Below are 18265 nucleotides of genomic sequence, written 5' to 3'. Positions count from 1 at the left end.
TGTTTCTTCCAGCTCTTGGTAGCTGATGGCATTACTTGACTTGTGGCTACATTTCTCTCTGCTCTGTCTTCCCATTGCCTTCTCTGTTATCTCCCTTTGCCTCTTTCTTATAAGTATTTGTGATGGCATTCAGGCCCCTTCCAGATAATCCAAAGTAATCTCTTTATCTCAAAATGCTTAATTTAATTACATTCGAGCGAAGACCCTTTTCCCTAAATAAAGCAACATTTACAATTCTAGGCATTAGAGTTTGATATTTTTAGATGTCATTATCTAACCTACTACACTTGTGTTTAATATTCTAAATAAAAGAATGGACTAGTGAGACTGTGGAAAGGTAGTCAGGGGAAGGAATGGCCTGAGAAAATCTGGTTTGTGTTGGGAGGAGCTGACCTGGGAGAAGGTAGAAGCCTTAGATATCACAGGGGTAGCATTCTCTGGGTACAGAGGAAAGACTGAAAGGAGATTTTACAAAGGGGTGCTAAAGCAAAATGTCCCCCTTGTCAGGTTCCTGGGATCTGATCCCACAAAATAAATGGCTGCATTTACATATGCGGCCCAAAGGAGTGGGTAAAAGGCATGCTGTGGGAGACCCAGCTAGCTGCCCATTCGATATTCATTCTTTCCTTTTTCACTGAAGAGAATCCCAGTTTTGTTTTGGGCATCAATTACTCAGCTAAAACATCATTTCCCAGGTTCCCTAGCAGCTGACTGGACTACAACACAGTTCTGACTAATGGGACCTTCCCGAAAAGCCATTGTTTTGCTAACCAAAAGGGATACACACATTTGCACCTTTTCCCCTAAGCCCTTCCTTCTCCTTCCTTCCTGAAATACTGAGGTGATGCCTTGAGGTGTAAATGTCCCCCCTCGCTCCCCCAAGTATTGTGGAGTTGCTATATCAGCCCTAGATATTTTGTGGATTTTTCTGTTCTAAGAGAAAAAGCCACTTTCAATCAAGCACGATTTTCTCAACTTAATCAACAGCTAGGTGTTTCACAGATTCTATACGGTCAACAATCATTAGACCACTCCAAGTTCTCTGGAGACTTAAAAAAATAATAAGGCTTTCACACCAACATGGGTCCCACATGTTCTATACATTACGATAAAGTGCAGAGAAGGTTAATGTACATTTTTTTATTGATTCCACCAATGTATTAGTAGATATGATAATAATAAGTGGTACTTTTACATTCTCTTAACCAAAAATATAACAAATATTTACACTCAGTAAAAATACAAAAAGCATAGAGAGGCACTGTCTTTCTAAAAGACATAAGTTTAAGAGGTATTAAAAAATAGGAGACAAACATTGCTTGTTACAGGATACCTTACAATCAATGAATTGTGCAGTGTAATTGCTATTTGATTATTACAACTGTGCAGTTTTTTTGTCTTCTGCTGATAAGCTTACATGTTTCAGTTTTAAAAGATGAAGTTCAACTGCAGTCTGTGTACTAAAAATAAAGAAGCCTTAGAAAGCACAACAAAAGCTAAAGATAAATTAGGGTACAAGTTTAAATTTGAAAATGTACTGTGACACTTTACTGAAGATTTACCCCTTTTTTCCTAGCCTTTAAGGAAATGCTAAAGGGATACATACAATGTAGCTGTACTTAACATTACATTTTTAGAAGCTTAAAATTATATCAGAATAACAATTATTGTTTTAATGATACAAGGATGACTTGTCCTCCCCCCTTTTTGTAGGGAAAAGAACACTATAAAAATCAGGCTTGTTCTTAGCAATCCCCATGATTGCTGCCATGTTTCCAGCCCGGAGAGATGCATAAGGAGATTATGCAGATGACGATGACAATGACGTGACTCACCCCTCATCTCATGAAAACCCACTGAAGGCTGCAGGCTGCTTCTTGCCAAAGATCACACTGAAAGTCATCATCGCAGATGACGATGACAATGACGTGACTCACCCCTCATCTCATGAAAACCCACTGAAGGCTGCTTCTTGCCAAAGATCACACTGAAAGTCATCATCTGGAGGAAGCGAGAACCTATTGATTACAATAAACTTTTATGGAAGCATGTATTGAATTTACTAATTCTCCAAATCTTTCTCTTTTATGAAGAGATTTTGTTGAAACTTACTATTTGGCACAGTGTGCACTGATGGTTTACTAACTCAGTAGTCTTGGCAGATTTAGAGTTGTGGTAAGAAGAGAGGGTACTAGTCTCTTCACTAAAAAGTTATAAATTTAAAAATGAAAACAAAAATAAGCGGAAATTTAGAATTAAAACAAATACAGGTTAAGGCTTTCCTTGTTCTAGTCATGAAAAATTAAGAGAAGGCAGGAATGTACCCCTAAACTAAAATATAAAAATCAAAACCTCATGAATTTTTAAAGGTTAACGATACATATCAAACTGCAAATCATTTTACTTTAGTTCCTGATCAATGTGATCAGCTGATCCAAACACTCACAGTTAGACAAAATAAAGGCAACTACAAGGTCCAAGTCCAAAACCACTGGCTTCAACTCTCTGTGCAAGACATTATTTACACCATTACGGACAAAGATGGGTAAGGCTTCCATTTGGTTTGAAAGACCTGCTAATAAATAAACAGATATTGTGCAAACAGCACATTTTTCTGGAGTAATGGATACAAAATGGTGAGAATAAATACCCAAACCTGATAAAAAGGTGATTATAGCAAAAATATCTTTCACTTTGTTTTCCTGTGCACATGAAAACAATATTGTATAAATTCAGTGAAGGAAAAAAATATGTAATCGGAAGACCACTGTTTACAGACCAAATCACTACAGTGTGACTTTCAAAAAAGGATTTTTGATTCAGGCCACTTTCTTTTGCAAAGGACCAAGAAAGCTATGGATCCATCTAGCCTCATTCTAACATACCCGGGGTTAATTTTTAAGGTTTAAGTTTCAGATTAATGTTTTTTCCCCCAGGGGAAATTTTCAGGCATGCTACTTTTTCCTAAAATGAAGAGACAGTCATTTTGATGGGAAAGATGAACTATTACCATTTGCCACTTGGAACTGATTTATGATTTTAAAATGAAGGTGACAGACAGGCAGGAAGATGGAACAGAAAGGAAAAAAGAACTCCTAAAGAAGAAGTCACAAACCAATTAAATCCTACGTGGTCACATACAAACAACCATTCAGAAGTAAACCCATTCTGGCTCTAAGTTGATCTGGGTAGTGCACATTAATGGCTTTGGCTTTAAAAAATTTTTTTGGTAGTCACAGAAGTTTATGAAAATCTCATTTGCCTTTAAAATTTAAACTTAATGTACAGAAAACACTGTTTAATATGTAAAAATGTGAAAAATCTACCTCAACCAGTAAACGGTCATTGAAACCTCACTACTTTAATTAAGAGTGCCATGCCTAAGAGGCTGGAAACGTATGTCATTTCGAGGACAATCATTTGTGATCTCAAACTGAGAACCAAGAGACAAATCACTTCTATAATTCCAGCTCTACTTTCACAAAATTTTCAACCCATTTTATACCTTAGTGGGCTACTGAGCTGAGAGCTGCAGTGTTATCAAGATCAGATACAACCTGGCACTGTGAGATGTGGGGGTGTTAAGTTTGCAGAACACTGCATAAAGTCAAATTCATCTTAATCATTACAACACCTATGATTATACTTCCTTTAAAAAAAAGAACTCCATACTTGAATTGTGAGAATTTTTAGTTTTGAGTTTCTATAGATTAGAACTCTTCAGAACCCATTCTCTATTTATTGGATTTATAATTTTAGTTACAATTAGATGTAGCATGACTTTCACTTCAGAAAGAATTTGTATACACATCATTTAACATCAAAATTTTGTTCTCTGGAAATTAGGGTTCCTACCCACCCCATCCAACCCCCGTACCCCTTTCCCAAAGGACTGACAAGAAACCCTGTGGCAGCTTCATTTGGCCTTCTACACCATGATCAACAGGTTCCTAATACCTCAACTGCAAAGGACTTCCTATCCCACTCATACTGAGACTCTACATTGCACTGGTGCCACAGATCGAGTTATATCTCTGTATACATCAAGCATATTGTCTCTGTAAAGATAACTCTTTTGGTCAGACCAGAGACAGTTTTATGGCCTCAAACATAAACATCAGCTCCCAAACACAAACAAAATCACAACACTTCAAATAATAAGTTACTTTGCAAAAACATAAGAATATACTTGGTATTGGCAGACATTTTGAATTTGTCCTTTAGCCCAAGCTATGGCTTGGAAATAATACCACTATCTTTAAAATAACTTGTGAAGGAAAATCTACAGTGATACACATGGGCACAACTCTGAGTTTGAATTTGTCCTGTACTTGTGGTCCCAAGGCAGGTCTGGCGTGCAAAGTAGAGACTGGTATCTGGGCACGGCATCCATAGTTGAAGAAACTATACATCTGCAGGGTTTAAATGAAAGGAAGCATGATTCAAGTCTATTTCATTTGCTCAGAGTACAGGGAATGAAACCTCTGGGTTAGAAGCAGCAGTGAGCTGTTTGTTGGCAATGGGCTGCAGAATCATGATATGGTTCTGCCCACTCCTCCATGACATTCAGTGGTCTTCAAATGGGTCACATCCAAAAGCTAGACTGCTGAAACCTGTTCATTTTCTGAAAATAATAAAACACAATTAACTTATAGATCAGCATATTAAAGGAGATCAACTCAAAATCTAGTTATGTTTAGATAAGTCAATTTCAACAAAGAATTCCTCTCAAACATCCTTCGAAGGCCCAGATTTTATCATAATGACATTTATGATTTCTGACTGCATTGAAGGCTAACAATATTCTGGAATCTCATAAAAGTTTTTAATGATTTTATTACTACTGTATTGTTTAAAAGGATAAAAGTTCATTTACTTTTAATAAAGCAAACCATTTTTCAAACTAATGGCATAGTTACAAAGTTAGTCAAGAATTTTGCTATTAAGAGGAACTATATTGAAAGCATCATTTCCAATAATTTGGCATTTGAAATACAGTTTCAAGTTTCCATGCATTAATGTCGAATTAATAACTCCACTAATGTCAAATGCCTCCTCTCAAAATTATTAGACTGAGCTGCTAGTTCTATCAATGATAAGAATACTCCATTTGAATCAGAAGAGTACAGGGCACACAAAACAAGCAGCTTGCCATCTCCATTTTAAAAATACACTATCATATTTAGGGATTTTTAATTTTTTTAACAAAGACTTCTAAGATGTTTAAAGAAAACATTATTAATTACCATAAAATACCACAGTAAAGACCATTCAATGTGTTCAGCAATTCATTTAAGAGCCATTAAGGTAGTTTGTCAACATACCATCTGCTTCGCTATCTGCATCAGTCACATCTGCTAGTTTAGGATAGGATGCCTTCAAATTATGCCTCTGAGGCTGAGTTACAATCTTCGATGGAACACAGGCCACAGGGTTGCTACTGAGAGAGGCTGGTGGCAGTCTAGAGAGGCTGCTATGCATCATCTTTGACCTCTGCACTGCCACACTATACTCTGGAGGTTTTAGGTGCAGGTGGGATCCTTCCTTTAGGTCCGCTAAAGAAATCCCCATATATCCTGGAGGAGTGGGAGGTGGCTCCCTATACCTATCGTCCTTCTTGGGTGAGGTGACACAGTACACTGGCATGAAAAATAAGCAATGGAAATGTTAATGAAAAATATAAGAAATGAAAAAAAAAACACTGAAACTTATTACAATGATAAAATAGAACTTAAAAACAGACAAAAAATAAATTTGAATGCAATGACAGATTAAAAACATCTTTAAAAAGCTTACTAAACTTAATATTTAAACCTGTTTTTAAAATACATAAAAAACTACATTAAGTTTTATAAATATTAACAAGAATGAGAGAGAATTGAAGGAGATGGCACTAGTGACAAGCTTCCTTCTGCAGTTCAGCCCTCATATCACATAAATGTATGACAAACTGATGAAGTAACACCAGCCCTACAGATGATTAAGAAACCTTTAAAAGTTCACCCTAAACATCTATTCTCTGTTGAATGGGAGGGTTTTCACAGAAATAATGTTTGGGCCATCTGTTTAAGGGCTGTTTCACCCTCTTCCTGAGACACGGACCACTGTTTTCTGGCACTACTCGGCAGACTAGTTCTCAGTCCTGGCATATAAACAACTTTAACTTTCCTGGTATAGAGATAATAATTCCTTAAAGGACCATTCTAACTTCCGCTTTGTGATTAAGTGGAGAAAGAAAAAAAAAAAAAAAAACAGTTTTAGGAAATCATCTTAAATTTCTCTGATTTTTAGTGGACATTAAAAATAATTTAAATCTTTTCCCCTAAGTTTGTAAACCCTGGGACTAAGGAAAAGTTTCAAAAAGCATCAGAAACAGGTTAAAGAGGAAGCTCCATGAAATTAAGACCAATTCACAGAACCCACAGGACAAATGGTTCTCAATATCTTGATCATACAAGTGACTTTTAAAACACAAAAACTGCCTATATACACAAGCAGAATACATTAAAAAGAACCATTAGTTAATTATATTAGTAACTCTCCCATTAGAGGATTAGGTCTGTCCATACTAAAATTTCTACAGTTCTACCAGTAATTTGCATGTAACATCCAGGTCAGAAAGTATTTCCATAGCCATCTGAGGACGAGTGGGGTGGGACGGTGGCAGAGGAGTGATTGTCAAGAGAAGACAACAAGAATGAAGAAGGTAGCAATCTGCCCAGAGTTACCCAGAAAGGAAAGATTTTATCTATATTCTCAAACAAGAGGAAGATTTTTATATCCTTATACATACATGCTTCTATATAACTATAGTAGTTACCTTAGGTCTTAATAAACAAACAAACAAACAACAACAAAAAAAACCCTTGGAAAAAAATGAATGAGCTAATATCTCAATCTAAAATGCAATTTGACAAGTAACTATAAAAATCAGCACGTTTCCCTTTCCCATTTTTAGTAATTAAATGTGACATGAATATTCTATAGAATTAAGAGTGATTATTATTAAGAGTGATTATTATACTATTGATTACAGTAATATTGATTCAAAATATAGTCATTCCACATAAATAGAAAAGCAGGGGCTACTATATCCAAATATTTATATAATTCAGGGAAGAAATGAAAAAAAAAATATTTGCTAGCTAAGTACTAAAAAAAATACACTAAGAAAATTTAGAATGAAATCCACCAACAGGATTTGGTACACTCATGATTGTACACCAGGAAGGCATACTAAAAAATGCTTTTGACTTTATCACATTTTTTCTCTTTTCTCACATTTATCACTTTTACTACCTAAAAGAAATAGCAGACTAAATGTTTCTACCATATATGCATAGCAATTATGGTCCAAAAAATTTATGAGGAGACAAAGAATAATCTATTACTACTGCATAGTAATGCAATGATATTCCTCAATGAAATCAAAAAGACCTTAAAAACAAGATAAACAAAACTGTCTCCCTAATTAAATATCTTCACACCAGACATTTCATATTAATGGCTTGAATATCCGTCCCAAAGCCTTTGAGAAAACATGAACTTCTGGGAAATAATTTGTTTGTGGAGGGAGAAAAGAAAGGTTGGAGTTAGACAACAAATTTTTGCAAGAATAAAATCCTGGGCCAAGATGTCCTAATGCCATTTTTTTCACCACTTAATTTCTAAAGGCCAAAGATATAACAAAATCCACAACTTACCAATTAAGCCCTTTTCTGTACTTGAAGTGACAGTTTTATAAACTGGGTCAGCAGCATCCTTGCAGTCTAGAGAGGCTGCTATGCATCATCTTTGACCTCTGCACTGCCACACTATACTCTGGAGGTTTTAGGTGCAGGTGGGATCCTTCCTTTAGGTCCGCTAAAGAAATCCCCATATATCCTGGAGGAGTGGGAGGTGGCTCCCTATACCTATCGTCCTTCTTGGGTGAGGTGACACAGTACACTGGCATGAAAAATAAGCAATGGAAATGTTAATGAAAAATATAAGAAATGAAAAAAAAAACACTGAAACTTATTACAATGATAAAATAGAACTTAAAAACAGACAAAAAATAAATTTGAATGCAATGACAGATTAAAAACATCTTTAAAAAGCTTACTAAACTTAATATTTAAACCTGTTTTTAAAATACATAAAAAACTACATTAAGTTTTATAAATATTAACAAGAATGAGAGAGAATTGAAGGAGATGGCACTAGTGACAAGCTTCCTTCTGCAGTTCAGCCCTCATATCATTTTTTTTTTTTTGCAGTTGGCCAGTATGAGGATCCAAACCTGTGACCTTGATGTTACAAGGCTGTGCTCTAACCAACTGAGCAAACCAGCCAGCCCTGTTTTATTTTTCAATGTACCTCTGAGATTAGCCTAGTACAGTGCCAAGTAAATAGCAACTTCCCCACATACTTAGCAAATGAGTCCGATCATTTATAGCACAGCTCCCCAAACTAGGGCTCATGGGCCAAATCTAGCTGTCAGCCTGTTTTTGTATGGTCTGGAGCAAAGCATGGTTTTCACATTTTAAAAGGTTTAAACAAAACAAAAATCTGCACAGAATTTGTGACAGAACCCACAAAGGCTAAATATTTACCATTTTGTAAAGGCACACAAAAAAGTTTGGACCCTTAATTTACAGTATAGAGCAGAGGTAAGCAAACTACAGCCCAAGGCCAAATCCAGTCCTCTGCCTGTTTTTGTAAATAAAATTTTATTGGAGCACAGCCATGCCCATTTGTTTATGTATTGCCTATGGCTGTTTTGGTGCCACAATGGCACAGTAATGGCGACAGAGACCTCATGGCTTATGAGGTCTATAATACCTATCTAACTTTTACAGAAGAAAATCTGCTGACCCCTGGTCTAGAGAATAGTCAGATACCTTTACAAATATGATAATGATTAATACATATATCTTTAAATTTTCATATTAAAGTAGGTCAGATTTAACAATATTTATCAGTTTAGAATCAACTTCCCTAATACCTTGTCAAAGATTTCCATTTTGCTTAATTCTAAATAGAAGATTAGAGTTAAAAAAATTTTTTTTAAATTCACTTTTGCTAGCTGATTTTATATATATATATATATTTTTTGTCCTTTTTGAGACCGGCTGCACCGCGCTCAGCCAGTGAGCGCTGTGAGCGCACCGGTCATCCCTATATAGGATCCGAACCCGCGCTCCCAGTGCCGCACTCTCCCGAGTGCGCCACGGGCTCGGCCCTATATATATATATATATATATATATTTTAAGGCTAGTCAAGCAAAGTAGTGGGAGTGGAGAAGGAACAATGAAACCTGTAACTGGTTGTGAACAATTAGTTGAACACACCATTGCACTCATACCCGCTGCTAGCTGATTATTCTAAATCCCCAAATTACACTTTCAGAGAATAAGGATCAAGCATGGTCCTGCCCTCCCAACCCATCTGCAATGTGCACAGCAGTACATTACACAGCCTTTCTGAGTAACCTCTAACCTAACAGCCAGCATTTCAAGAACCCTTTCCCCCTGCAACAACAGCGGGTAAACCTTGAGTTCTTATTGACTGAAAAAATACATAATGATAGAAAGTTACTTGAATTCAGTAACAACTTAAAAATGAACACCTGCATACCTTTCAAAATGGGAGTTATTTGAATATTCAGTATAGAGAATATGGGTTTGGCCCTTGATGGAGTTTGGATGTGCTGTCCCCTCCAAACTCATTTGGAAATTTGATCCCCAATGTGGCAGTGCTGGAAACTGATTGAGTCATGGGGGTGGATCCCTCATGAATGGATTAATGCTCTCCCTAGTTGGGGGAAGTAATGAGTGAGTTCTCGCTCTATTAGTTCCCCTGAGAGCTAGTTGTTTATAGGACCCTGGTACTCTCTCTCTCTCTTGCTTCCTCTTGCCATGTGATTTGCTTGTACCTGCCGCTTTTCCGCCATGAGTAGAAGCAGCCTGAGGCCTGAGCCAGATGCAGCTGTCCCAGAATTGTAAGCCAAATAAGCCTCTTTTCCTTATAAATTACCCAGTCTCAGGTATTTCTGTTACAGCAACACGGAATGGACTAATACAGTCCTCATATTCTTTTATGGATCCCTTTGCAACTATCCCATGGTGGTGGTGGTGGGTTTCAAGCTCAAGTTGGGGAGCACTGCTAGGAGTGGCCATTTGGCTTGGGTTTTATGATATGAACACAGACAAGGATGTTTACCCAGGGCCAAGCTGACTATGGTCTCCTATCCCTGAGGGGTGCTCTGTCTTTTCCAATGCCCCCGTGGATTCAGGGACTGCCAGGGCCTGAGAGGAACACCGCTCATCCTGTAGAGCTGCAGACATGGAGTCAACAGAACAATTGCTCACGATGCTGGACCGGGAAGAAATCTCGCTATGACTGGAGTCAGACAAGTTGTCAGATTTAGCTGATGGTATAAGCGTATAACCTGAACGAGAAAAGAACACTGGTCAAACTATAAAACAAGGGAATTGGTGGTGGGGCCAACAGGGAGAGTATAAAGAAAAACATAAAAAAGAACAAAAAACTAAGTGATAGCAATCTCAGTTTCCATCTATGTAGATGTAATGGTACCAATTTTCTCCACACATTCCCCTACATATCTATTTACCTACCTGCACAAACCATGCCAATCCAACTCCAAATTGAAGAAAAAGAAAGTTACAGTTCAGTATTACTGAGAATACTAGTCCAAAGGTATAACTGCCCCAGGGTCTTACACAGCTACAAGCATGTAAGAAAACAAAATGGCATTAAATACATTACAAACATTAAAAAGTAGAAGTTAAGAGTTTCTCAAATTCTTCTTAACCTCTGTCCACTCTTTTGATTAACATAAATATTTCATGGCCTGACCTGAATCCAGAATATCACCTTGAGGTCAGAATGAGGATGGGAGTCAGAATGCAAAAGAAACAACTTCATGTTTGCTTTTTCAAACTACATATACTTACCCCAGATACTCTACTCATGCCATTTAAGAAGTCTTGCCCCAAGTTGAGAGTCAACGTTTTAGTACTTTTAAATTTTAAAAAAAAAATTTTTTTTTGAGCAGCTGGCTGGTAAGGGGAACCAAACCCCTGACCTTGATGTTATAACACTATGCTCTAACCAATGAATCAAATAAGCCAGCTGTAAATAGTTTTAGATTTGGACTTAATCTTATACCTAGTTTCCTTTTTCTTCACCAACTTTGCAGATTATTACATTAAAAAACTGAATTGACATATTTATAAGAAAATATTATAACAAAACAGCATCTACATGCTTTAAATTGTTTTATGACTTACTGCACAGTAGATAGTTGGGAAGATTTTCTTTTGTATTCTTTGGAATAAAGGTGTGGGATGTAGTGAGGTGGAATGATCCAAAGACAGATGTGCAGCATGACAGTTAAATATACATAATAGTCTATTTTGATAATTGGAAGAAAAGAAACCAAGCTTTTATTTAGAAATAAAAGAAAATGCCTTAGTAATCCCAATAAAGGGTAGGTCTCAAAGAAGCAAGCAATATCTTGTTCACAGAAGAAAGTGAGATTCAATAGATACATGACCTTTGGAACAATCCCTAGAAATCTCATTAAGAACTATAAGTTTTGGACATGTTACTGGAATTCTAAAGGCCTCAGCTTCTTCATGCATAAAGAAGAAGACAACAACCTAAGCTTCAAGGTCCTTCTTTTCTTTTTTTTTTCCTTTTTGTCTTTTTTACTGACCGGCAACGGGATCGCAACCCTCGGTGTTGCGCCCGCACCGCGCTCAGCCAGTGAGCGGGAACCGGTCTCCACATGGGATCCGAACCCTCGGCAGGAGCGCCACCGCGCTCCCAAGCGGCACACTCTCCAGTGCGCCACCAGGCCGGCCCGGTCCTTCTTTTCTTTAAGGATTTTGGAATTTATTCACATATAACTCAAATCATTAAAGAAAAAATTCGTTGTACAATAACCTTATTAAGTAGTTTCATAAACTATTTGAAAAAGAAAAATTAAGACCCAGAAAATGAATGGTTTATACTTGACTTATGGGGCCAGGAACAGGGTAAGCCAAGACAAACCCATCTCCTGTCTTCTATCACAATAACCTTATTAAGTAGTTTCATAAACTATTTGAAAAAGAAAAATTAAGACCCAGAAAATGCATGGTTTATACTTGACTTATGGGGCCAGGAACAGGGTAAGCCAAGACAAACCCATCTCCTGTCTTCTATCACACATCTCTGAACTGGGGATCACTGCTATTTGTCAGTGCCTATAAATTGATGAGTCAATTTTCAAGAGGACCAAGAAAATGGATGTGGTAAAAAAAATTTTTTTTAATTTATTAAAAAACGCTTCTGCCTGAAAAGAAAAAAACACTGCTCTTTAATCCTACAGAAAAGACTTCTTTCATTGTTTAAAAATAATTTCATCCTTAAGTCTGTTAGATCAATATTACTCAAATATAATCAATTCTAAGAATCCCCTGGAAAGCTCATTAAAATACACATTCCTAGGCTGTTTCTGGCAGATGAAATTTATGAGGTCTAGGGTGGAGTACAGTAATTTCATTTTTTAAATAAATTTCCCAGATGATTTTGAACCTGCTAAGTTATACTAGCTCCTCCTCCCCCAATTAGAGATATGTGAAAAGTGAATGATATAAAAAGTATATGTGGACAAGGTATAGTTTCTTGTGTCCCAAACATTTTTTTCTCTAGCTTATTAAGTAGATGAAATACTAACACAGTAATAAAATTCTGAGGAAAAGATTCTGACCAGATTATTAGTGGGGATTTTATGGTGAAAGTGAACGGTTCTTAAAAAGCCTTCTCTCCTTATTTTGTTCACAGACCCAGATGCTACCAGTAGGAAATAAAGCCAACTACAGAACACAAGAGTATAAAGTTTACTAACTCAATACATTAGTAAAATAACATGTATACAAAGAAGGCACTTTAAATCAGCATGACTTTGTTGTTAGAGGACCTGTAATACTAATCATAAAATGCTTATAGATAGTATTTTACTAAGTTGTCTGCCTAAGCTTTGACAAACGGCTTAATTTAAGCTACATTTACATAAATAACTGAAAACAAACTTAACACTAAAATTAAATAAGGAACTTCGTCAAAGTGTCTTTCTCCTTTTAGACTTGAATCTTGTATAGAAGCAGTTTAAAGTGTTATTGTTGCCTCGGCTATTTGAATTGAAGATGTCACTCCCTTTCTCATCTTTGATGTTGCTTCCAACATCCTTCACTTTCTCACAGCTTTCTGTAGCTTGATTGTGATCTGCGTCCTCTTTTTTGCTGTTGACTAGTCTCTCCCTTGAAAGAGTTCTTTCCCTAAATCTTCTAAACGGGGATGTCATTCTTTTTCTGGTTGTGTTCTCACAATTTGTCCTGTCTCTATTCTCCTCAGTGGCCTTCTCGGTCCTGTCTGTTCTTTTGGCTGTGCTCCTGGTAATCTGAAGGATTTTCTTTTGCAAGTAAACCCCACCTATTCCGGGGCAGCTCTGGCCACTGATCTTGGTGCTGGACTCAGATATGATACTGCCAACTGGAGGAAGAGATGCAAAAACCCTGACATGGTCAATTAATTCTTTCCAATTAATCACAATTAGCCTGGTTTTTATAACACATTACACTATTAAAAATTCTAACATCTTTACAATATCTGAAAAATAGAAATATAGCATCATATTTTTTAATGCACAGAAAATCTACTATATAACAAACAAATCAGTCATTGCAAGATAGAATGCAGGAGAAAGATTACCTTGATCAGAACAAGCTGGTAATAAAAAACTGTTGAAAGCAAGCCAAGCTGGTAAAATCATAAGAAAATATATGACAAGAATATCAGGTAACCAGAATTATTCCTCCAAAGTAACTACGTATTTCTAGAATTTTCAAACAGATTTTACTAAGAAAAAGCTTAGTAAAAACCCAATAGGACATATAAATAGCAAAAACAGTAGGTATATTTAAAAAGCACAATTTCTAATCCTCTTGTAGCTCCAAGGGGAGAGGCCACCTTTCTTAAACAGTGGGGAAGATAATGCTTAAAGTCTCTTGATGTTGTGCTTTTTAAAAGTTCCTACTTGTTTAAATTCTCCTTGTGAGAAACACAAAGACAGGCTTATTTTCTTAATTGTTAGAAAACAAAGAAATAATCTAAAAGTTAGCAAGAGCTAGGAACAAATCCTAAACATACTCTTAGTGTAATGACATTTCCGTTCAGTCACCAACTACTAGCAAAGACCTGTTTATGGAAACAGAAATAATCATATTCTGTTGGGGTTTTGACAGAAAATATGTAAGAACAATTTGCAATAGTTTTGAAGAAAATAATTTCTTCAGGCTTCTAAGGATTCCAAACACGACTATGACAGGCTTGCAAATCTATAAACATCATGGTCAATTGTTGGCTACACACTGAAAGACACAATGGAGAAAAGACTTCTCTATTTCAGCAGTGAAAGTGGATTTTGTGTTGGGAATAAGAGCAATGGGGGGAATTCCTGTCCCAATACGTCTTCCTACAGGTTACATTCAGGCATAAAATACCAAATCAGATCCAACTAGTTTCCTGGTTAGAGAACTGTTCATACTGGGACAGACTTCTGAACAGCTTCCAAGGTGGACCTGAAAGAGCACTAAGAGCATATGGATGCTGTTCACTAGGACCATCTGTCTGACTTGGAGGCACCAAAGGTTGCCAGTCCTGCTCCTTAAGATCTGATAAGGGGCACATTGGACAGGATCATACAGAGAGGTAAAGAGATAAAAAAGGTCTGTGTGCCCCACAAAATTGTATATGAACTAAAAGAGGATCAGAAACCTGTATTTTATAAATATACCTATTATATATACTGTTTATATGTCCTATTTGACTTTTATGAAGCATAAATGAAAATTCTAGCCAGTCTCACCTACGTGAGGGTAGAAAGGGCAGGTGAGTATCAAGTTGTGTTGTCCTGGAGTGGTAGCAGGGAAGGGAAAAAGACACTCCAATTTACTAAACACTTATCATGTATTAGGCTTTATAAATATTACGTCATTTAAGCCTTATATGAGGCCCATGAAATAGATGGTCTTTTCCCCATCTTACAGACAGGAAACCTGACCTTATGAATATATTACTTGTAACAAAGCTATAACGGGGGGCAAAGTCAGGATTCAAACTCAGGTCTGACATCACTGTACATCACTGCCACATAGACGGTAAAATAAGAAAAAGCCCTGAAGAGTGAAATAAAACTTAGAATATAGGAGCTGAGGGAAGCTCTGAAAGCTTCTCCCTTCTGTTAGAATTCATAAGCTTGTCTTTCCTCTGATCATGTACCATCCTGTGCTGTGATTATTTAGAGATGTAATTCTTTTACATCTGTGAAGAAGATGCCAGGGCTAAGAAGTCTTTTTTGCCAGGGCATACACAGAGTGTGGAGGGGCCAATGTAAGAAATGCATACGCCATTTAGAAATGCTACATGTGTAGCTAATGTGAAATGGCATCTACATACACACTGCCCAGGCTAGTCAAGAAAAGAAAAGCTTCAGTGTGAATTATGAAAGCATACGTAAATAAACAAGGATTTCAGATTTTTCACCTCATGAGGTTCTACATAAGTATAAATATTACATTTAAATCCTGATTAATAAAAAGGTAATACTACTCTATTTAAGAAAAAAAAAGTATCAACCTAAATACTTGTTTCTCCTCTTAAATCTTGTAGTCAGTTAAAAACAATTTTTTGCAGAAAATTTTACTAGCAAATAGTCCACACTAACATTCAAATATAGGAAATATTTTAAAGGATCGCACTTTGAATACTGGAGTCCTAGCTACATGATACATACTACCTGAAAAGTATAAGTATTTAAATAATTCAACACAAAACATGAAAGCTTAAAAGTTACACTTTTCTTAACTCTCTCTATTATTGCTATAGATTAAAAAGCAAAATAAGAGACAAATAGTGTTGTGTGATCTAACAAGAACTGGCCTGACATCTTCTGTCTTACCTTTCCGAGGGGAACCTTGAGGAGACGCAGGAGGACTAGAATGTAAGGATGATGCCACAGAAACAGTGTCTTCTGTATGTTTCTTACCGCTCATTTCTTCAGTTGTTCCTAAAACTTTCTGAGGTAAACTTGTACCTAAAAATAAAACCAAAGAAGCAAATAAGCATCATTTCACAATTATGTCTACAGTTGTTTGAATCACTACATAACTAAAGCCATGATGCACAATGGCTACTGTAGTCACTGAAATGTGTAATCAGTTGAAATGTGTAAATGACAAACAGGGACTAAATGACTGGGTAATGGCATACAGAGATTCTCACCTCTAGGTTATTTGTTCAAATTCAGCTGGTCAGCATGGAACAAATTACAATAGTTAAATAGTTTGTCTGTTTGTTTTGTGGCATAAGGGAAATCAATTTAACAGCCTGAGAACAGTGCCCCAACCCCCCACAATTGACACATTTGTTTGAAATCTTAATAGAGAAGGTATGGATTCAAGCTCTTCCCTACCCTCTAAGGTGGCCTCTCCAAGTCAGGGCGAGGCACGTGGCAGGGGCAGTGTGGGGATATTGGCACTGTCACTACCTGTGGTACATCTGTGCTGTGGGTATACAGAAGAGGCTGCAGGGCTGCCAGTCCAGCCCTTTTCAAGAGCACTAAATTCACACTATAGGAGAGAAGTAAACAACAGAAAGAATCATGAATTTATACAAAAAATAGTATGGAGTCCCACTGGAAACATTCTTGCAAAGTTCTATCATTAGCCTTGTCTAACAGCTGGACCTGTTTAGTGTAGGTCAAACTTAGCAATAATGTTAATATACTGATGTTTTTACATATACCTTCTCTAAGAGATGTCAAAGAGCTACTGACACTGTTCTTGACAAGTAAAGCAAGCACAAGTGAGATAAGGATTTGACATACTAACAGCAGCTTTTGACAACAAAAAGATTTTAATCATAGTATACTCACACTACCCTTCATTAAATGACATTATAATATAAACATATCAAACATTTTAATATAAATAACAGCCATACTACAACAAGAGGGAAGAAAGCTACCTGGTATAAATAATACTCTCAGGTAACAATACACTAATAAGAAACCAGAACTAAACTTGTCTCTCTCTCAGTCCTACCAACAAATTCATCAACTTTGCCTATTTTGCATCCAATTCTCTCTTCATTTCCATAGCCACCAAACTAGTCCAGGCCCTGAGCAACTTCCAATTAACTGTCACATCAGCATTCCATCTGGGCTTTCTATATCCAGTCTCACTGCACTCCATACTATAGTCCTTCTCAAACATAATTTAGACCATAAGCTTCCTTTGTTAAAATCTCTTCAATGGTTTCCCCGACAACTTCCCTTTAGCATGTCACGTTATAATTTCAGCATACTTATGACTTCATTTCTCTTCATCCTGGAAGGCTGTTCAGTATAGTGGTTAAAAGCAAGGACTTTAGAGCCAGTCAGCCTGGGCTCAACTCCCAGCTTCATTCCTTGCTCGCAGTGTGTAAGTTACTTAGGCCCTCTATGCCTCCTCTGTAGAATGAGGGTAAGATACTACCTATCTTGTAGGGTCATTATGAGACTAAATGAATATATCGAGTTAGTAAAGCACTTTGAACTGTATGTGGCACTCAGTAAGTGAAAAGTGTTAGCTTTAATTACTATTGTCTCTCAGCATTCTGCATGCAATTTGCAGTCAGAGTCAGCAAAGTGCTTGTAGCTCCTTGCAAATACCAAGCTGTTTCTCTGCCTGAAGCAACTTCTCTGGAACCTTTGCTTAATTATTTCCTTCCTCATCAACGTTTAAGACCCTGTGCTTAGGCGTTATCTGCAAAAAGCCTCCTTGTGAAGCCTCACTTACCTCTGCCTGTGCAAAAACATCCTCTTGTTTTGTTCTTTTATATGTTCTGTATATACCCGTGGCATAACAGCTAACACAATATACTGAAGTTTTCTGTTTGTATGAATATCTCTATCCCCTGACTGAAAATCTGGCAAAGAAGGAGGCATTTCTTTTCTTTTTTTTTTTTTTTGTCTTTTTCCGTGTCTGGCAACGGATCGCAACCCTCAGTGTCGCCCCCGTACCGGACCGGGACCGGCAACGGGATCGCAGCCCTCGGCGTTGCCCCCGCGCCTCACTCAGCCAGTGAGCGGGAACTGGTCTGTATGTGGGATCCGAACCCTCGGCGGGAGCGCCGCTGCGCTTCCCAAGCCGCGCCCCACAGCCGGGCGCCCCC

At 37.2% G+C, this 18265-nt stretch overlaps 1 protein-coding gene across 1 annotated transcript in view; it reads right to left on the bottom strand.

Annotated features, from left to right (window-relative positions):
* Positions 1–2495: 2495 nt before the first annotated feature.
* The window catches only part of RAPGEF6 (Rap guanine nucleotide exchange factor (GEF) 6), a gene marked incomplete at its 5' end in the record, with an annotated part of 33495 nt that continues 17725 nt past the window's right edge, over positions 2496–18265 (bottom strand). The window contains 5 exons of the mRNA XM_008576248.1: positions 2496–4624; positions 5325–5639; positions 7704–7778; positions 10203–10433; positions 16011–16145. Coding sequence (XP_008574470.1) covers positions 4599–4624; positions 5325–5639; positions 7704–7778; positions 10203–10433; positions 16011–16145 — 782 coding nt within the window. The remainder of the gene's footprint in view (positions 4625–5324; positions 5640–7703; positions 7779–10202; positions 10434–16010; positions 16146–18265) is intronic.

Source organism: Galeopterus variegatus, unplaced genomic scaffold (genome assembly GCF_000696425.1).
Source record: "Galeopterus variegatus unplaced genomic scaffold, G_variegatus-3.0.2 Scaffold1314, whole genome shotgun sequence".
Classification (NCBI taxonomy): Eukaryota; Metazoa; Chordata; class Mammalia; order Dermoptera; family Cynocephalidae; genus Galeopterus; species Galeopterus variegatus.
The sequence above is the reverse complement of the archived record's forward strand: the minus strand, read 5'-3'. Positions and strand labels throughout refer to the sequence as shown.